General features: G+C 48.9%; 1 protein-coding gene across 5 annotated transcripts in view; it reads left to right on the top strand.

Annotated features, from left to right (window-relative positions):
• OPA1 (OPA1 mitochondrial dynamin like GTPase) overlaps positions 1-19489 on the top strand; it is a 1475337-nt gene that overhangs the window by 993374 nt on the left and 462474 nt on the right. For all 5 annotated transcript variants that reach the window (XM_069617417.1, XM_069617415.1, XM_069617414.1 and 2 more), the window contains one exon: positions 16106-16222. In XM_069617417.1, coding sequence (XP_069473518.1) covers positions 16106-16222 — 117 coding nt within the window. The remainder of the gene's footprint in view (positions 1-16105; positions 16223-19489) is intronic.

Here is a 19489-nt window from a genome sequence, read left to right as displayed (position 1 = left end):
CCCTCCTGAAGGGTTGAGAGCTCATTACACTAGGGGCGTGGCTACTTCCACCGCCCTCCAGAGGGGTGTTCCTATTAGGAATATTTGTGATGCTGCTACATCGGCTTCCATCCACACCTTTGTAAAACATTATTCCCTGGGTAGAATCCATGGTCACGATATGGCCTTTGGGAAGGCAGTTCTTTATTCCGCAATCTAATTGGGTACGTTAAATTCTTTTCCCTCCTCCATTTACTGGTACTGCTTTGGGGTGTCTGTCAAAGGTGTGGAATCCATTCGAAGAACAAGTTACTTACCAACTAACGTTCTTTCGACTGGATGTTCCTCCACATATTCCACATCGCCCTCCCAGCCTGCCCCTCAGGAGAATTTCCTATGCGATTGCAGCTTCTGTTTCCGCAAGGCTATGTGCAGTCAAGCAGGCTGAGGGAAAAAAATTAAACTGAGGCTACGGGCGCCGTGCGTCCTATTTATAACATCCTTTGATGTCATCCTCGACGGAGGCCTTTGAGGGAAATTGACCCGACGCCATCGACGCAGGACGCCCTCTGCCGAAAAAGTTTCCGACGTGCTCAGCTGTGGACATTACATGTCAAAGATGTGGAATACGTTGGAGGAACATCCAGTCGAAAGAACGTTACCAGATGGTAAATAACTTGTTCGTCATTTTAAACGGTTCTCTGTGGACATCCATCTGCTGGGTTCACTCTTGTGAACACACTGTTAATGGGGACTTTTGGCTTCGCCCCTTCATCGGCATCCCTCCATCGGGTTCACTCTTGCCAACTTTACGATGTGGGATTCGCTTTCCCTTAGCTTCACAATCATCTGTCGGTCAAAGGCTTTCTACTGTTCAGCGGATTTAACTAAACCCCTGTATGACCACTTTGACCCCCTTCTCGCCTTTCTCTAAAGAGCTTCTGGTAGAGGTAGTTTCAACAACAGGTTAATCGCCCAGAGTTGCCTGATTGAGCACCCACGTGGTGCTTGACTCTTCTATTGCTGGCTTTCCCCTTGCGTATGAACAGTTCTTTGTACTTTCTTTAATCAGCCGCTTGCTACTTTCGTTCAACACAATTCGGTTTCTTATCGGCGCTCCTCTCGACTCATTGGCTGTGATGAACCACTTGGCTTTTCTTGTCTCTGAAGTCAAGGCCGGTACCACTGTGGCAAGCGTCTCCCCTGGCTTGGTTATCAGCAGAGAAGGGCCTTGTCTGCCGTTGACACCTGCTGCAACACACAATGGCTATTGTTCGCAGTCTTACGATTCCTTCTATGGAGGTTTTACGGGTCAGACTCGAAAAGGGCAAGGTCGCTTCTCTCCTTTTCACTCTCTCGGTTCGTGCCGTCTTTTTCCCCCTCTTGAACTGCCGTGCTGAGTTAGCTCTCTTGTTCGTGCGGTCTGCCTTTCTCATATTGTGCTCTCATGCTCCACCTTTTATCCCAGTGGAGGAAGGGAAAGGTTAGTCAGGTGTGGATGATTCTGGTCAATTGCCTGAGTTTGCCTGACCCTGGCGTTGGGACATGTCAGCTAAATATCTTTGGTGTTTGTCCGTCATCTATCGTGATGTGCAAGAGTGTTCGTGTCGGAAAAGGGGGGGTTGTCATGAGGAATGATATTATTTGTCCCAGGGGTTTTGGTAAATTCAGAAGAAGGTGGGTGTGGTAAATACTCATATGGGCGCGAGGGAGAACAACTTGGAGTATTTTGGTAGAAAACCACCAGGAAACCGGGATTCTGGGGTTTGAGGTTTTCAACTTTAATGGGGTTTGGGTTCGAAGGGGATTCACATAGGAAAGATTCTTCAAGGATCTCGTCTTACCCGTCCCTTTCTTTGGTGAAATGCTGCGCCTCCCCTGGAGTATTCCCCCAAGCACATCCCTGGGTTCCCCTACCCAGGTGATCGTCCCCCACTCGCCTACACCTAGGGTTGGGATAAGAGAGGGACAGTTTGTCTCTGGCCACCTGAATAAGGTATTCCTGGGATCTACTCGGGAGAATACCCTCAGGTTTCTCACAGAACTTAATTTGGGCCTGACCTTTCTTATGGTGGCTCTGTTTGAGCCTTTACACTCATGCTCCATCCGTTTACTGACACTGAAGACTGCTTTCTTGGAGGCGATTACATCAGCCAGACGGATTAGCGAATTGCAGGACCTGTCGTGCAAACCACCATTCCTTCAATTTGTCAGGGAAAAAGTGTCCGTTAGGGTACAACCAAGGTTTTTGGCCAAGGCCGTCTGAGTTTAATTTATTCCAAATCATTGACCGGCTTGTATTCTACCTGCCTCCTCACCCCTATGAGGAAGAGCGGTCCCATAGGTTGGATCCCAAAGGGCCCTTAGTTTTTAGGTTGCGAGAATATCAGACTTTCGAAAGTCGGACCGGCTATTTGTGGCCTTCTCTCTGTCCAGGAAAGTGTCTAAACAAACAATATCCAGATGGATAACACTCTGCATTTCGGAATGTTATCACACCGCAGGGAAAGATCTATCACCCGGGATCAGAGACCACTCCGCTAGAGGTTTGGCCACTTCTTTGACACTGTAGAGAGTTGTGCCAGTAAGGGACATCTGCTGAGCAGCGATCTGGTCGTCATTGCATACTTTTACCAAACACTATTGCCTGGATGTGGCTCGTTGAGCTAACGCTCGTTTCGGGAGGGTGGTTTTACAAAGTTTCTTAATAAAGGGACTTTCACCCTACTTTCATCCCACCTCCACGATACAAACTACTTGGGTAGCGTTTGCTTTTGGTGCCTAGTCACCTACCACGTGACTGAGGACTGTGGGTCATGTCAAAAGATGAATCTTAAATCTTTGAGAGAGTGGGCCGCTAAATTGAAGGTGGTACGCCCGCCATCGAAGTACCGGCTCGATGAGCTCTGAGGTTGTCAGGCCACGAGACTGAAGACATCACCCTGGAGAAAGAGGACAGGCACTGTAAAAAGGCCAAAAAGAGGTCGCACTCCAGGAGTCATTCCTCATCATCCTCTTCCTTACAAGACGAAACGACAACATTGTCGTTGGCAAGACTCAGATTCATCCGAGGAAAGAGGTAAGTCCCACTTTGGCTAAGGTACTTACAGGGCCGTGTGGAAAACCTTTAAAGAGCAGATGCTAGACATGAGGAAGGCGGTCGCTGCAGGTACCGGGCAACCCTCCAAGCAGCAGAACATGTCTGTCCCAGCTACGCCTAGTCCGTCTGGCAACAAGGAGACTATGACGGATTTGAAGCCCTCCGGCCCGACTCCAACTGTTGATTTATTGACAATGCCTTTGGGACTGCTTGCGACACCGGTGCGCTCGTCGCCACCCTCTCCGAAACCGTTGAAGGTGATATCGGAGCACACTATGGAAAAGTCCTGTTACCGGGCGAGAACCTCATTCTTTGCCACTATTCACCGCATATTCGTAGATGTTGGGGATGACTTTGAGTTGATACCGGGTTCTTCTGGTTGCACATACTTTTTCGTCTATTTAGGTGGACCTCCTCGGACTGGCAGGAGATTTACAAAACGCCAACGGTTTGGACAATTCATCAGAGCCCGAAACCCAGCAGACTCACCCCAATGGCCATGCCAATGCCCCCTACAGTCAAACTGAGGAGAGGGTGGTCCACACCCTGAGCCTTTCTGCCCTGGCTAAGCCGATTTTGGCTTTGGAGCTCACCGACCTCCTCGATGTGGGCCCCCTGACAAAGGGCTATGCCATTTAACTTGGCAATAGCTGACCTGATTGCATAAACTGTAGCAACAACCTTGCTCTATTCCCTCGGTGGATTCAGGTTTTGCAAAAAAGTATGAACCGGCAAGCGGGGACCCCCTCTTCCTATCCACCTATCCAACACCAGAAGGATTAGTAGTCCAGGCGGACACATTAGTCTCCACTAGGCCTTCTACGTCTACCTCGAATTTGCCAGTGGACAGAGTAAAAAAAAATGACGCCTTAGCTAAGAACTTTTTCACAGCTGGCAGTATGGCTCTCTAGTCTAAAAAATGCTTCCTGTGCATTCGCCAAATACACGCATGTCCTCTGGAGGATGATTCAAAAAGCAGCAGAGCATCCTGCAAGGGGAAAATGCAGGATGGGTTTCTCCAATTGGTGAATGATGGCAAAGAGGTATCCCGCCAGGCTCTGCAATCCCGTCTGGATGTAGCAAATTGTGTTGGTAGGGCTATGGGTTTGGCAACAACTCCGGTTTTGCGCCCACTGTTCAGAACAAGCTTTTGGACATTGTCTTTGATGGCGAACATCTCTTCGGCCCCAAGGCTGATGAATCCTTTGAAAAATGTAAAGCAAGGTGGCGGGGAAGTTGCTGGGCCTGGCTGTTCAGCAACCAGCAAACCCTTCCTTCAGCTTTGCCGCCAGGGTTAGAGGCTACCGGTGGTTTGCCTCATTCAGAAGGAAGACTCAGCCCACGTAACCTAAGCAGAAGCAGAGGTGTTTTGCATGCTCTGGTAGGGGCAGGGTAGCCTCTAGGGGCCAGTAGCCATCGGCACTGGCAGTGGGGTCGGTTCTGGCCTCAAAACTGCTTTGAGTTCTCCACCCACCTTTCCCTGGTTGGTGGGAGGATTGGAGAGCACGTACTACAGTGGTGAGAGAACATCAGATGCCTGGGCACTGCAGATCATACAATGGGGTTACTGTCTGCCTTTCTGGCAGAGGCTGCCAGACGGACCTCGCCCCTGCCCCTCAGCAACTGGAACTGGAACAGGATCTCCAGGAAGAACTGAGAGCCCTGTTAATGAAGGATGCCGTGGAAGAGGTACCTCCTGAGCAGAGGGGATCGGGCTGGTATTCCCGGTATTTCCTGATTCCCAAGAAGGGAGGAGGACTGCTTCCCATTCTGGACCTCAGGGCCTTGAACAAGTACCTATGGAATGACAAATTCAAAATGGTGACGCTCAGAGAGATTATCCAGGCTTTTCAGTCTTTGGATCAGTTGGTGTCATTGGATCGTCAGGATGCATACTTCCATGTGCCTATTTGCACCCGGCACAGGGAGTTCTTGTTCAATGGATTGCTTTTCTTCCGCAGATTCCTCATGGATATCCATCTCCCAGCTTCGCTGCTCAGAAACATTTCGACAGGGGGTGTAGTGGACCTTGACTCGGCCGTCGATTGTCGATCAGTCTTGTCTGGCTCTCGATCGTACGTTCCAGACGTGACGTCGGGCATCGTATATATACCACGTCACTACGCCCCATGACTCAGTTCCTTTTTTCCACACGCTTGCATGCTGCATTGGGTACATGACTCTAGTTTACTCTTTTTTTGAAAGCTCTACGTAATGTCGTCCCACAGGGTTTCGGGCTTTAAGCGATGGCCAGATTGCGAGGCCAAAATGTCTATGACCGCCACCCATGATGTCTTTTTATGATGTCTGGGTGCTAGTCACGACACAGAGGCCTATACGTTGTGCGCAAAGATGCAGCCGAAATCCCTGCGTGAGATGGCCAAGTCCCTGGCGCAGTTACTCGTAATTGTAATTGGTTATTTATAACACACTTAATACCCTAGAGGTTTCTAAGCGTTGACCCAGGGGATCGAACCTGTATTGCTACCGTCGTCTTGCTTCCAAGGCGACCGCATTGCCCCTGAGCTATCCTCGTGAAACTCCACTTGTCCTCCACTCATCCGGTCCTCGGAAGCCGAGACTGAGGAGCCCACCCCCATCAAGGAGAAAGACCGACATTGTAAGAAGACCAAGAAACGGTCCCTTTCCAGAAGCCATTCCTAGTCTTCCTCGTGGAAGAAGTGGCACCACCGCCATCGACACAAGTCCAGCTCGTGGTTGGAGCGAAGTAAGCCCTTGGCGGGGCTGACCACAAGAAATGTGGAAGATTTTTAAGACCTCTATGTTAGAAATGTTTAAGACTCAAGTGGCTGTATGTGTGGCTCCGGTCGTCGACCAGCAAGCTTTGGCGGCAAAGGCAACGTTTGGTGCACCCGACCACAAGCCAGCCACCCTGACATTGTCGGCATCGAATGCGTCTTCGGGTGTTGCTCCTGTCAGGAATAAGTCACTGGAAGGCCGTAGGGCCGAGGCTCCCGACGTCTCTCGGTTGCCCGAGCGTCCCTCTGTGCCGAAAGTAACCTCTGCATTGAAAGCTTCGGCTTCAAAGTCTATCCTCAAGCCTTCAGTGCTGACAGTCGGCGATGGTTCCTTTGAGCCACTGTCCAAATCGGGTTTCTTTGATTACATGCATTCCATTGTCGGAGTCGATGAACATGATGACCCTGAGGACACGGTCGACCCCGTTTACACGAGAGCTGGCGGCATCCACTATTTTGAGGACCAGGCTGATTTTATTGGCTTTGGCTCAGGGTTTAGATGCCGCCAGTGGTCTGGATACGTCTCCAGACCTGGCGGTTACAGCAAAAACAGCCCTTTACCCACACTAGTGTGAAGTTCAGGGAGCTGATTCACAGGGAAGTTGACATCCTGGGGTTGAAGGCTTCCTCTGCCCCTCTTCAGGGGTTTGATCTTACGGACATTTTGGATGAGAGTTCTGCAGTTGAGGACAATATGCCTTTCAACCCAGCCATTGCAGACCCTTTAGCCTCCGTATGGCAGCACCCTTGTACCATTCCCCATGTGCATGCCAATTTCACAGGGAATTATAGGCCGGCAAGAGGAAATCCTTCTTTCCTCGTCACGCATCCTAGCCTGGAAGGGATTGGTTATTCAGGCTGCTACTGTTTCCACCAGACCCGCGGCATCCACTTCCTAATATGCCTACGGACATAGAAGGGGAAAAATGTGATTATATGGCCAGAAAGGTGTTCACTTCTGGTAGCATGGAGCTCAAAGCCACTAATGTGGCATGTGGTTTCGCCAAATACTCGTTTGGCATATGGAAAGCAGTAGAATAGGCTGCGCAGTACGTCCCTGAGGGTGCCATGCGGAATGGTTTTTTACAGATCGTGGAGGATGGGAAGGAGGTAGCCAAAAGACTGGTCTGGACGTAGCAGACTGTGTTAGCAGAACAATGGATTTAGCAGTTGTGATGAGATGCCAAGCTCATCTTAAAACTTCTGGCTTCTCCCCAAATGCCCAAAACAGGTTCCTGGACATGCCTTTTATGCTTTTCAAACAGAAAGCAAACAAATCCTTGGAGAAGTTCAAGGAGTCAAAATTGGCTGCTAAATCTTTGGGCATAGCGGCGCAGCTGGCCAAACCTGCCTTCAGCTTTGCCTCCATGGGCTGAGGCTATAGACGTTAGGTGCAATGTAGCAGGAAGGCACAGCTCCTGAAAGCCAGTCAAGGGCAGAGGCGCTTCTCGCGTCTCGGAAGGGGAAGAGGGGCCTCTAGAGGCCAGCAAGCAGAGGCAGGGTCACCCGCGCCCTCTGACCCACTTCGATTTTCCCCTCCCACGATTCACCGGTTGGTAGACTGTTCGCAGGGCATTGGCCCCAGTGGCAGGAAATAACCTCTGATGCCTGGGCCCTGCAGTTGATTCACTGGGTTTATTGTTTGCCTTTTCTAAAGAGACCACCAGACAGACGCCCACCTCCCCGAATCCAACCGGGACAGGAGCTCCAGGAAGAACTGACAGCCCTGTTGTCGAAGGGTGCCATGGTAGAGGTGTTAGGGAGAATTCTCTGTTTGGGCTGAATTTCCTAACCTAGTGAGTCCCTCAGCGGCTTTGCTGGATTTCTGGAGTTTGTTTTTTTCCATCCTGCAAAGAGTGAGACTCTTTTCTCCCACTCTTGGACATGAATGTGGTTAATTCCTTTGAATGTCAATATGTTCTATGTTCTATGGGCTATGGGGTCTTTTACTCCATATGGTCTCATATGTTTTTCTATGTGTGTTACACCGCACCCTCCGTGCCGTAACACTGGGGCATACTAGAGGATCCCCACCATAGACTCCATAACCTGGGACTGACTACTGTCTCCCAGGACATGAAAAGTCACCATTGGCTTTACTAGACCTAAATTTACTAACAGAACTAGTACAAACCATCCTCTTGTGGATGTACTAGTAGGGGTAATTCGATTACCCCTGAGTCTGTTATTCGAGGGGGCACTGTCCCGTCCCCCCCTCGTCGAGTTTTGGCTGGTGGCAGTGGAAACTACTTGTTATATTCGACCCCGAATATAACTCTATGGGATTCTTCCCATTGTTGGAGGTTAATACTTTTTCTCGTTAATCTCTAACATACCACCGGTTAATTTATCTTAAATAAATCTATCGGTTGGTATTTTCTGCCAGAACCCGGTTTTTAAAATGGCGTCTGTGTTCGTCTCTGTGACTCCTAAACCAAAGGTTGAGCCCTTTGTTTCACTTTTGGCGGGCTTCTGCACAGAAGCCCTCCAGAGTGGTGCCATTCTGTCTGGGTACCACAAGGGGGTGTGGGAGGGGGTTTAGGCACCCTGGACTGAGTTGCCTTGCCAACTCAAGTCGCACTCTGGTGTGATTGGCCCAAGTGGTGAGCCACCCCGTTCACCACTTAGCGTGTTTTGTTTGACAGCTAGGCTGAATGAATGGGGGTTTTCTGCATAAAAGCAGGGCTTTTGGGACTGGATCTTCAGAAGTCGCCACAGGACCTAAGAATCCGACGAGGGTAAAGCTGAGCCGACCTGCAACGACGACACCTCCGGTGGAGCCCTGCTGAACCGACTCACCACTTCCCAACGACAGAGGAGATCTCCCCGCCGGAGAGTCTTCTTCCCCTGACTGGTGGGAACAACCAGTCCCCTTTGCTTTTTCTTCGCTTCCAGCGCGTAGTGGTCGAATTGCCCGTGATGGGCACCCCGGCAACCGGATAGCCACTAACCCGTTCCGCGACCAAAAGGTGGTGCCTTGTGACGGAGCACTCCGCGGCTGGTCTCTTCCCTGGTGGTGCAACGATCTTCAACTTTCCTTCGACAACGAGAGCATCTCTTCTCTTGGCAAAGCCCCGACTTGCATCCACCACCAGGAACAACTGCCACCGCCGGAGTTGTTTCTCCACATACAAGGTACCGTGTCCGCCTGGCTTCCCTTGTGACGGTTAGCGTGAGGTGTCTTAATCCTCGCCTCTCCATTGGGTCGCCTCCAAGCCTTCTTAAACTTTCTGTTCTAAACTGGTCCAATCTTTCTGTGACAATTTGCGACAAAGACTTGAAGTGCATTTCCACTGTGATACTTTTTGGGACATATCGCCTTGCCTCTCTCCGAGTGGGCCTGGCTTCTGAACTTTGCGATCTACAGTAGACCCCGCCTTACTTGCCTTGCATTTGTTCGTAAAAGTGTTGGTACCGAGTTGATTTCATACCCTGCCTTTTCTCTCCCCTCCTAACGAATACTACATCTAGGTTAAAGCATTCACCTCTGTCTGCAAATAAGTGGTGCCGTTGAACCTAGACTTGTCGAACTATTGTTAGGGGGATTGATTTACTTATAGTAATTGTAATTGTTTGCCGTATTAGTGCCAGAGTGTTTTTCATAGATGTGTTAAAAATAAATACCTATATATCTTTACACCCAAGCTCTGTTCCGTGTTTGCTTGTTCTACTGTGTAAATTGCCCTATTTTGTATACTCCACATACTGCCTAACTCTTCTTGAGGGAAGTCTGACTGCTCAGCCACAGCTACCAAGTGAATCTGTGTGGTACAGACTGCTACCAAGTGGGTTTACTGCCAAACACCTGTAGTCCTTAATCTTTTGCAGTGGTCCCAGAGGGAACTGCACAGGTTTCCGCCTAACAAAAGGTACCTCCCGATCAGAGAGGGTCGGGTTGGTATTCCCGTTGCCCAAAATGGAGGAGGTATCTGCCCCATCCTGGACTTCAGGGCCTTGAGCAAGTTCCTGAAGGACAAATTCAGGATGGTAACGCTGAGAGAGATTCTCCACGCTCTCGAACGCCAGAACTAGCTGGTGTCGATAGACCCACAGGATGCTTATTTCCATGTGCGAATACACCAAAAGCACTGGAAGTTCATAAGGTTCCTCATTGGCGACAAGCACAAAGTGCTTCCCTTTGGGTTGACCTCCATGCCAAGGGTCTTCACCAAGCTCATGGCAATAGTTGCGGCCCACCCCAGGAAATCCGGGGTCCATGTATTTCCATACCTGGGTGGATGATCCGAGGGAAGTTAGCGGGCAAATCTTGTCTCATCTGGAAGACGGCTGCCTACTACTGCACAGGCTGGGCTTCTCCCTCAACTTGAAGTCCCATCTGACGCCAGTCCAGCATTCTGGTTCATCGGAGCAGTCCTAGACAACCGGGTAGGGAATGCTTTTCCTCCCTAGGAGAGAGTCAGTCACATCGCACAGATGGTGCAGTTGTTCAGAACCACACCACTTTTCCAGGGCTTCCTTCCTCTGCCTATAGGGTCTCATTGCCTCCTGTATTTTTTTAATGCCAGAGGACAGGCTGCGTATGCGATCCCTTCAATGGCTCCTGAGGGACCAGTGGTCTCAGTACCTGGGAGTGCTCACGGATCGCCTTTCGGTGTCCTGCCAGGTAGTCCGCAAACTCGGCTGGTGGAACATGCGCAGCAATCTATTGGCAGGGAACCCTTCTGAGCTCCTTGGCCCCAGGCCCGAGTGGTCATGTATGCGTCCCTGAAGGGTTGGGGCACCCACTGCGAGGAATTGTAGGCGAGTGGCCTCTGGTCTCCATGAGAAGCAAAGTGGTTTATCAATAAGCTGGAGTTGCGGGCAATCGGGTTCGCCCTCAGGGCCTTTGCCCTGTCTCTGAGGGAAGTATGTTCTCGTCCTGATAGACAACAGGGTGGCCATGCAATACCTCAACAAGCAGGGTGGCGTGCACTCTCGCCCACTCTGATCAGAGGCGATTCAGCTGTGGTCCTGGTTGAGAGACAACCAAATATCAGTCTCTGAAGTTCATCTGGTGGAGACACAGAACACCTTGCCGGATGCTCTGAGCAGGCAGAGCACGGTCCCACATAAGTGTGAAGTGTGCCTGGAAGTCCTAGAGGAGGTCTTCACTCTCTGGGGTACCCCTGCAGTGGATCTGTTTGCCACAGAGTCCAACAGGAAGTACCAACAGTTTTGCTCGAGGAATTCCCAGCGAACAGTACACTAGGGGACATGTTTCTGGTGGATTGGACTTTCCCCTCCATTATGCCTTCCCTCTGATTCTCGTCATTCCTTGGGTTCTCAGAAGGTTGAAGAGATTTGGAGCATCCACGATCCTGATCGCCCCAGATTGGGCGAGGAGAACATGGTACTTCGATCTCCTGGATCTGACCATCTGTCCGCCTCAATGGTTGCCTCAGTTTCCAGATCTCCTCAGCCAGTCGCAGGGTCGGGTGCTCCACCCAACCCCGGATTCCCTCAACCTACATGCCCCCAGTCGAAAAGTTTCCGAATAGCGAAGCTGGAAGATAGATATTTATCATGATGAGGAATCTGCGGGAGAAGAGTCCATTAAGAAAAAATTACGGTAAGGTAATTTCTCCTTCTTCCACCAATTCAAGGTGCTCCCCTTTGGGTTGACCGCTGCTCCCAGGGTTTTCACGAAGCTGATGGAAGTAGTAGCGGCGCACCTGAGGAGACATAGCGTTCACGTGTTCCCATAATTGACTGGTTGATCCGAGGGAAATCAGCAGAGCAAGTTTTGTCTCATCTCGAGGACACTTGATCGCTACTGCACAAGCTGGGCTTCTCTCTGAATCTTCAGAAGTCTCACACAGAACCCAGAGTCCCTCAACCTACATGCGTGGCTCTTCAGAGGATGAGGTATGCTGACTAGGACCTCTCAGACAAGGTACTTGAGGTGCTGCTGGCTTCACGCAGACCGTCTATAAGATCGTTGTATGCGTGCAGATGGAGAAGGTTTGATGTGTGGTGCAGGGAACGTGGGATCGATCCGATTGCTTGCCCCACCACTTTAGTGATGAAATTCCTTCTGTTACTGACCACTTCAGTCCTTCAGATACAAACAGTCAAAGGGTATTTGGTGGCCCTGTCTGTTTTCAAAAAGTCCCCGGATCAAGGGTCTTTCATCATGATCCCGGTTATAGCCCAACTCCAGAAAGGTGTTGTGAATCAGTTTCTGCCCATCCCTTTTGTTGTCTTAGCTTTTCTTATGGTGTCTCTGTTTGACCGTATGCATTCCTGTTCTCTAAGACTGCTGGTGGCAATCACATCAGCCAGAACGGTCAGTGAGCTGCAGGCCTGGTCATGCAGGCCTCTCTTTCTGTTTCTTTTAGGAGAAGGTGTCCTTGAAAGTGCAACCTGGCTTTCTGGCAAAGGTCATGTTGGAGTTTCACATCTCCCAGACCAGTGACTTAGCTGTTTTCTACCCTCCTCCTCACACTTCTCAGTAAGAGGAGAGGATCCACAGGTTGGACCCCAAGATGGCCCTTAGTTTTGATATAGCGAGAATATCTGAATTCAGGAATGCTGATCATTTTTCTTTTTAGCTGTTTCCCCTGTAACTTGAAGAATTGGCTGTTGCTAAGCAGACAGTCTCTTGCGGGTTAACGCTTGTATAGCAGACATATATCGGCATACAGGGAAAGAACTTCCACCAGGCAGCACTCCACAAGAGGTCTAGCAGCATCCTCTGCACTGCGAAGGGGAGTGTCAGTTAAAAAGATTTGCTGGACTGCAACTTGGTCCTGGTTGCACACTTTTACCAAGCTTTGTTTGATTGCGTCACATGGGTCTGATGCTTGCTTTGGAAGAGCAGTGCTTCAGAACTTTGTTATAGGGACTTTCATTCCACCGTCAGTCCATATACTGCTTTGGGAGTCTATCTGATGGGGAATCTGCGGGAGAAAAGCAATCAATTGAATGAGAAATTACTTAATTTTAATGTTCTTTCTATGGATTCTCCTTTTGTAGATTCCTCATATCCCTCCCATCCAACCCACTATGAAAGTGCCTTTATTGCATGTTAACTGTCCGCTTATCGTGGGAAATGCGGATGTTTCTAATTGTTGGACTTTTTGCCATTCACAAGTGTGATCCTCTACACCAAGGTTGTCCAACATACAGCCCGCGGGCCACAATGCGGCCCTCCAAGCCATTTCATGTGGCCCGCGAGGCCAAACAGAAAGCATTGAACACAATAAATATTTATTTGCCCAATGTTTGTCGGGTCCGTGGACCCAATTAATTTATTTCTGCATTTCTGGGTCCAACCAACATTGCAGAAATAAATTAATTAATCAGGTCCACGGACCTGACAAACATTGAACAAATAAATAAACCGGGCCGTGGAAGGGGGCACCAGAGGCAGCTAAAGGCCACGGCCCAGTTTATTTATTTTTTCAATGTTGCAGGGTTCAAACCACCTCCAAGGCATGTGAACAAAAAAATGGCTGATTGAAGTACAAGTCAGTATTTTATTTTAAAAATAAATTGTTTTATGCTTATTTTATTTTCAACAAACTTCAAAAACCGCAGCAGAAACAATGATACTTTGCCATTGATATTTTGGGGGAGGACCTTCATCCACAGCACTTTTGGTAGCAGACATACATTGAGTGGCTGAATGCACACTGTGGACACATTGATCATTGAAATGTGTTGTGTTCTTGTCTGCTGTTGGTGACATGGAATGTACATGTTCCCCTTTAGAACTGATTGTAAACTTATGGCTTTTTGGTCACATTTCCTGCTGTAAAATGCACCATTTCAGTCCCATATTTGAAGAAAAAAAATCTTGAGCGGGGGGTGGATCTTCCCAACCCTCCCTAAATCGTTATATCTCCCTCGCTACGCTCGGTCGCCCCCACTATTTCTGAGAAATATCAACACATACACACTAGAAGAAATCTCAAACTAACCTTTGATCACTGCCCCTGACACCAAAAGCTATCTTTGGGACTGCATGGCTATGCCTGTGATGCTATTGTGTCAAAGGTCACACACCATTGCTTTTGAATATACTGCTTTGGGTGAGGTTGTTGACTTTTGGCCCACCGGCCCACTGGGGGACAAAAAGTTAATGCTTCGGCCCCACATTCAAAAAGGTTGGACAAGCCTGCTCTACACCTTTGACAGTCCTGTTCCTCTTCCAAATAAAATAAACAACAGTTTTGTTGTGTTCCCTCCTTTTTGCAACAGTTTGCCAGTCTTTTGGTCTTCCTATGCAGTGGCTGAGTTCAACGGGGGGGGGGAGAGACTGAGGTACAGGGGTGTAGTGACACAGTATATGTACGGTGACCGACGTCCCGTCCGTAGTCGACTGCTGCATCAACCAGACATAGATGTATTTTCCACAAAAGAAAGCACAAAGTACCAAAACTATACCTCCAGGTTCCCGAAGAAGAAATCCAAGGGGAAAGCACTGTGAACGAGTTGGTCAGGGATATTTGCTTACACTTTTCCCAACAGACTAATCCACAAGATGCACCAGGAGAAATTAACAATGATCCTAATCGCTGCAATGTGGGCTCGTTAGACCCGGTTCTCCCACCTCCTCAAGATGTCAGTTTGCCCACCAATGAAACTTGCAACTTGTTCACACCGAATCTTGGGTTAACCCATTCTCCTCAACCAACTAACGTAGCTGCATGGCTCCTGAAGTCATAGTTGAGTACCTTTAGTTTGCCTGTCAGATGCATGGAAATTCTAAAAGGAGCCTGTTAACCCAACACTAGACACTGCTATTTTAACAAATGGAAAGAATGTGCAGTATGGTGTAAACGATCAAATGTCAACCCTATTGACTGTTCTCCATCACGTAGAGTGCACTATTTATTGCACTTACCAGACTCTGGACTTGCTTTTAATTATTTAAAGGTCCATCTCGCAGCTCTATCTGCTTGTGCCATTTCTCAAAGTAAGACCTCTTGGTGGAGACTCCCAGGAGTCAAAGCCTTCATGGAAGGAGTCAAACAGCTTCAGCCGCAAATTGCAAACCCGCCCCCTGATTGGGATTTGAATATTGTCTTCAACAAGCTCATGGGCCACCCTTTTGAGTCAATGCAAAAAGCAAGCCTCATAAATCTCACTTACAAGATCGCTTTTATCACAATTTAAGAAAAAAACTGTTTTATTGTTTAAAGCAAGGACCTAGTTCGAGAGCTGCAGAGCGCTCTACAGCGTGGTAGCCATAATTTGGGCTGGAATCTTTTAACTGTAGCTCTGTCCTGTGAGGTCTGTTTGTTCATTGGAATTAGTTCTTGGTCAGGTGTTGTTCAAAGAGCTGTGTTTTGAGAGAGTTAGGAAATTGGAGAATTGTTGTGGCATTCCGAGCCGACACCGGGATCGAGTTCCAGAGGGTGGTGGGTGCATGACAAGAGAAAGATTGTTTGTGGGTCCTCTCTTTGTGGGCGAGTTGTGATTCAAGCTTCGCTACCTTAAGAGAGTGTAGTTAAGCAAACCTCTGGTTGAGACAACATTGGTGCCACAGGTTAGCTTCACAAAGTCGAACCCCTAATGCTGACCTTGAATAAACCCTCCTAGCTCAACTCCTAGTCTACACTGGCCAAAAATGTTCGATGCCCATGCCTTTATTTCATGCATGGGCACAAATAGTAAGTAGGACCCACGGAAGGAAGTTGATGGTCACTTTCCTAAGTTGCGCATCCAGTGCAGTCCATAAAAACACAGTGAGCTAAGCATTTCTATTTGATGCCCTCATGAGTCATGGCTTTCATGGCTGTGCCCACTTGCACCACCTTCTGGCTGCACTGTCAAAGGCACAAAATGGGTCTTCATGTTGCCCCTTCACACTGTCCACTTTGCTGAAAGCCCCACTTTTCACACCCCATAATGGGACTGATTGAGGATGCTGTATAAACCTGAACAACAGAAAAGAACATGCATTTCAGAAAATGGGGATCGCTCCCGCTCCCCCCGTGTGCACGTGACTCAGTAGATTTCCATCGCCCAAGCTCTGGGTGTCATGCAGTGAGAGCTGATGCATAATGGTGCATCGCAGACCCTCCCATTACATGACGCTCCGTGCATTGAATGATTGCCTTCTGCCAGTAGCAGAGCTCCATTGGATTGTGGAGGTTCCCAGGTTGGTGTGAAAACGATCCTTCGTGTTTAGATTGTTAGATCTGTTGATATGGCTGCAATATTAGCCCCTTGTTGCTTTTTGTATAATTCAAATCTATGTTTAAATAACATGTGATGCATCCACTTTGATATTTATATTGTAACTTTTTCTTCCCCACAGATTAAAGACACGTGGCACCAGGTCTTCAGACGCCATTTCTTGAAGTCTGCTCTTGGTCACTGCAATCTTTGCCGCAGAGGCTTTTATTACTACCAGCGGCACTTTGTAGACTCTGAGGTTAGTCTAAGAAGAAGCATGAAATGCACTTGAGAAAGCAGGTCCAGGATAAGGTAAAAGTTACTGTGATGACTCATGTGCTCCTAGTCCGTAGTCCCCTTTCTTCCATACTCTGGACACCTGGGCCCTGGGAGCTGCAATGAAGCATTTTCCTAACGGATTTCTTCCTCCAACAGATTGCTCATCTTCATTAGATATTATTCTCTTCAGCACTAGCTGTCAGCCACCAGCAAGCGCAATGGCACTCAGTGTTAGTTTGTGCCTGTGCATTGCTTGCCCGGGACATGATGTGGGGGCAGGACTTTGTCGGGGCCAATGTATATGGAGTCCCTGCAACGATTGATCTTGGTTCCATTTTGATGTGCCCTCGGGATGCTCTTAGTAATCCCCTTAGCTTTGCTAAACAATCTACTGCATCAAGCCAAACCCTCCAAAGGCCTTGAGCTTTAAGGCGTGCTCTGATTACAGCAGGCAAATGTCCTTATCTGACCTTTATATGTTGTGCAAAGAAAATCAATGTGAGAGTCACTAGAGTAACCTTCACTGGTGCGGAAATTACAAAAGGAACAAAAAGTAAAGCAAGAGGCTTTGCTCTCTTGATTGTTCCAGGCAACATTCTTCTTCTTCGTCCAGGAAGCAGAGTCATCCCTTCCGCTCCAGAGATAACTGAATAACCACCTACTTGTATTTATTTGTATTTTATATTTCGCCTTAAGCCAAGCGATACAGGCACTGTTCCCCACTGATTTTTCTACTCTCGAGAAATGGGAGTAATTCAGGCAGCAGATGTTCACAACTTTGCCAAAGCGATAGTTATATCCTAATGACCCTCAGGGCTCTATGAAGCTGGCAAAGGTGCCTCCTAGGCCCACAGTCGCATGCCTACTGGCTTACAGCTGCAAAGCTAGTCAACACTCTACCCTGGCGCTCTTGCGGCTGTGCCATCGGGCTTCGATGACCCGGCTCCTCTCACTTGAGCCAAAGCCTTTCTTGAATATACCCTCCACCCCTTTTCAATGGGGAAATGAGTCTTGACGATTAATGGCATCTTTGGGCTACGTTACTCTGGTGACATAGTGTTTCCCTGAAGAGTTCTGTCGTGAGGATCTGATGGCTGTGGCTACAGACCTGCAGGCGGCCATTGGGAGGCCTCATGCTTATTTTCAGAAGGCAATTGCCAAATTGGTGAAGATACTGGGCTTATTCACCCACACCGAGCCTAAAGTCCTGTATGACCTTGCCCAGAAGGCATTGTATGGTGCTCTCGGATCCAAGCTTTGTTAACACATATCCATCACCAGACAGTTTGGTGGTAAAGGCTGCTTCAGTGAGTTTGAAAACTGTTTTTCCCCTCTCCCTCTGCTGACTGGGAGAGCAAAGAGATAGATAAAATGGCCTGCAAGGTCTTTGTATCAGGCAGCCTGGCTTTGTACGCTGTTAATGAAATCTGCTCCCAGAACAAGTGCGCATTTCGTCTGTGTAGTTTGATCCCCGGGGCGGCAGAGGACTTCCTGGGTGACGAGAAGGAAGGTGTCACCACTAGTGGGTGATATTAAAGAGGCTACATGCCAGATCATAAAATTCCAATGTCCAGTCAAAAAGTCTGGACATGCAATTTGATGGTAACACCCTGTTTTGAAGCAAAGGCCGATGAATCCCCACAGAAATGTCAGGCCTTTAAAGGCCCACCAGGGCCTTGACGCGCAGCAGCATTCTACGCTGCTCTGAGGGGTCATGCTGATTTCCCCTTCACCTCTGTTGCCCGTGTTGGTAGGGGCCAGATGCCCTCAGGAAAGCAACGACAGTGCCTTCCAAGGTAGAGGCAAAGGGGCGAACAGTGGGAGGCTTTGTAACCTCTGCTGTCCCTGCTGCAACCCCTGGTGCTAACCCACTTAAAATTAAACTTTCTCCATTTGACTTAGTTGTGTGAGATGGATGCCATTTCCTGGCCTGTTAGCCCACAAGTGTCATCACACCACCAACAAGGCTTGAGCCTTACAGGTCATCTCAAGGGGTTCTGTGCCCCTTTTTGTCATAGAACCAAGCATTTTCCTACAAGCCTTTACTGCCTCTGGGTCCTCCCCTTTATTAGTCTGTCAGCTTCTGGGAAAGAGTGGCATGGAGTTGGTATCCCGTTCATAGTGAGGGAAGGACTGATGCTCCCTTTACTTTCTGCTTCTAAATAACGACGGTGGGGCCGGCATCCCAACATGGTTCTGAGCTGCCTGAACTTGTAACTGTGCAAGAACAAGTTCTCCATCATGGGGTCTGGCATGAATTCACATGCTCATGAATATTCCCCGTCGTCGGGCTGGGAAGCCTTGGTAAAAAAGAAAGCAGTTTCGCTTTAAACTCAAAACTGCTTCTCTCCTCTATAGTTTATTAATTTTTATTTATAGCCTATCATTGTCCTTTGGGTAATACTGCCCCCAGCCAATATCACTTGTCCACCTAAGCTCCACCGCTGGTGCCATTTTTACAGCACGTTTGTAGTGTTGGGAGTCCTCATGCCTCGCTCCTCAAAAATCTGTTTTTTTGCTGTTTTTCTCATTTTTCAGAAGAAACCTTCCATCTATTCTTAGTCTACTGTCACGCGGTTTCTTCCGGCACCAGGGACCTGTTGTCGCTGAAGATGTTCTATCCATCGTTATCCTGTGGTGATACTTTGACCATGGCTGATACTATGAAGAAGAGCTTCTTCAGGACCTGTAAAATTTGTGGCCTGAAGAACATCTTCGTCGAGGACCGCCCCCTCAAGTGACTTTGTCTTCACCCTGACTACAACACGAATAGGTGCAACATCTGCCAATCCTTCTCGTCGAAGAACAAGAAGGATCAGCACCGGAGGCTGGCGACATGGATCAAGGAAGGGGGCAAAGGCCTCTGACGCGGCCTGCTGGCGCAGTCGTGCATCATCCAGGGTTGGCAGGCCCTCTAAGTGTCTTGCCTCTGGCAAGAAGAGGTTGAGGTCTTTTGAGTATGCTTCCTCTGTGAAGATCTCAAAGAAGGTGAAATGCGGCGCTCCGCCAGCATCCTCGGTCTCTGTGGCTGTGGGGCCCAGTTCTGTAAGGGGTTGAACCCTGTCACCGGCGCAGTCGACGGTTAGCCTGCCGGCTGGTGGGTTGCCTCTGTCTGTGAGGAAGTTTCTGACACTGTCCAAACGTAAGAAGAGCAGATCTTCGAACGGCCCTCACCAGCCTCAGCCATAGTCTATGCAGTCAGCGGCGCAAGCCCCGTCAATGACAACCTCTTCCACCAGGACCACCG

Source organism: Ambystoma mexicanum, chromosome 10 (assembly GCF_040938575.1).
Source record: "Ambystoma mexicanum isolate Mex_15411 chromosome 10, UKY_AmexF1_1, whole genome shotgun sequence".
NCBI classification, from domain to species: domain Eukaryota; kingdom Metazoa; phylum Chordata; class Amphibia; order Caudata; family Ambystomatidae; genus Ambystoma; species Ambystoma mexicanum.
This window is presented reverse-complemented; position numbering and strand designations above follow the sequence as displayed.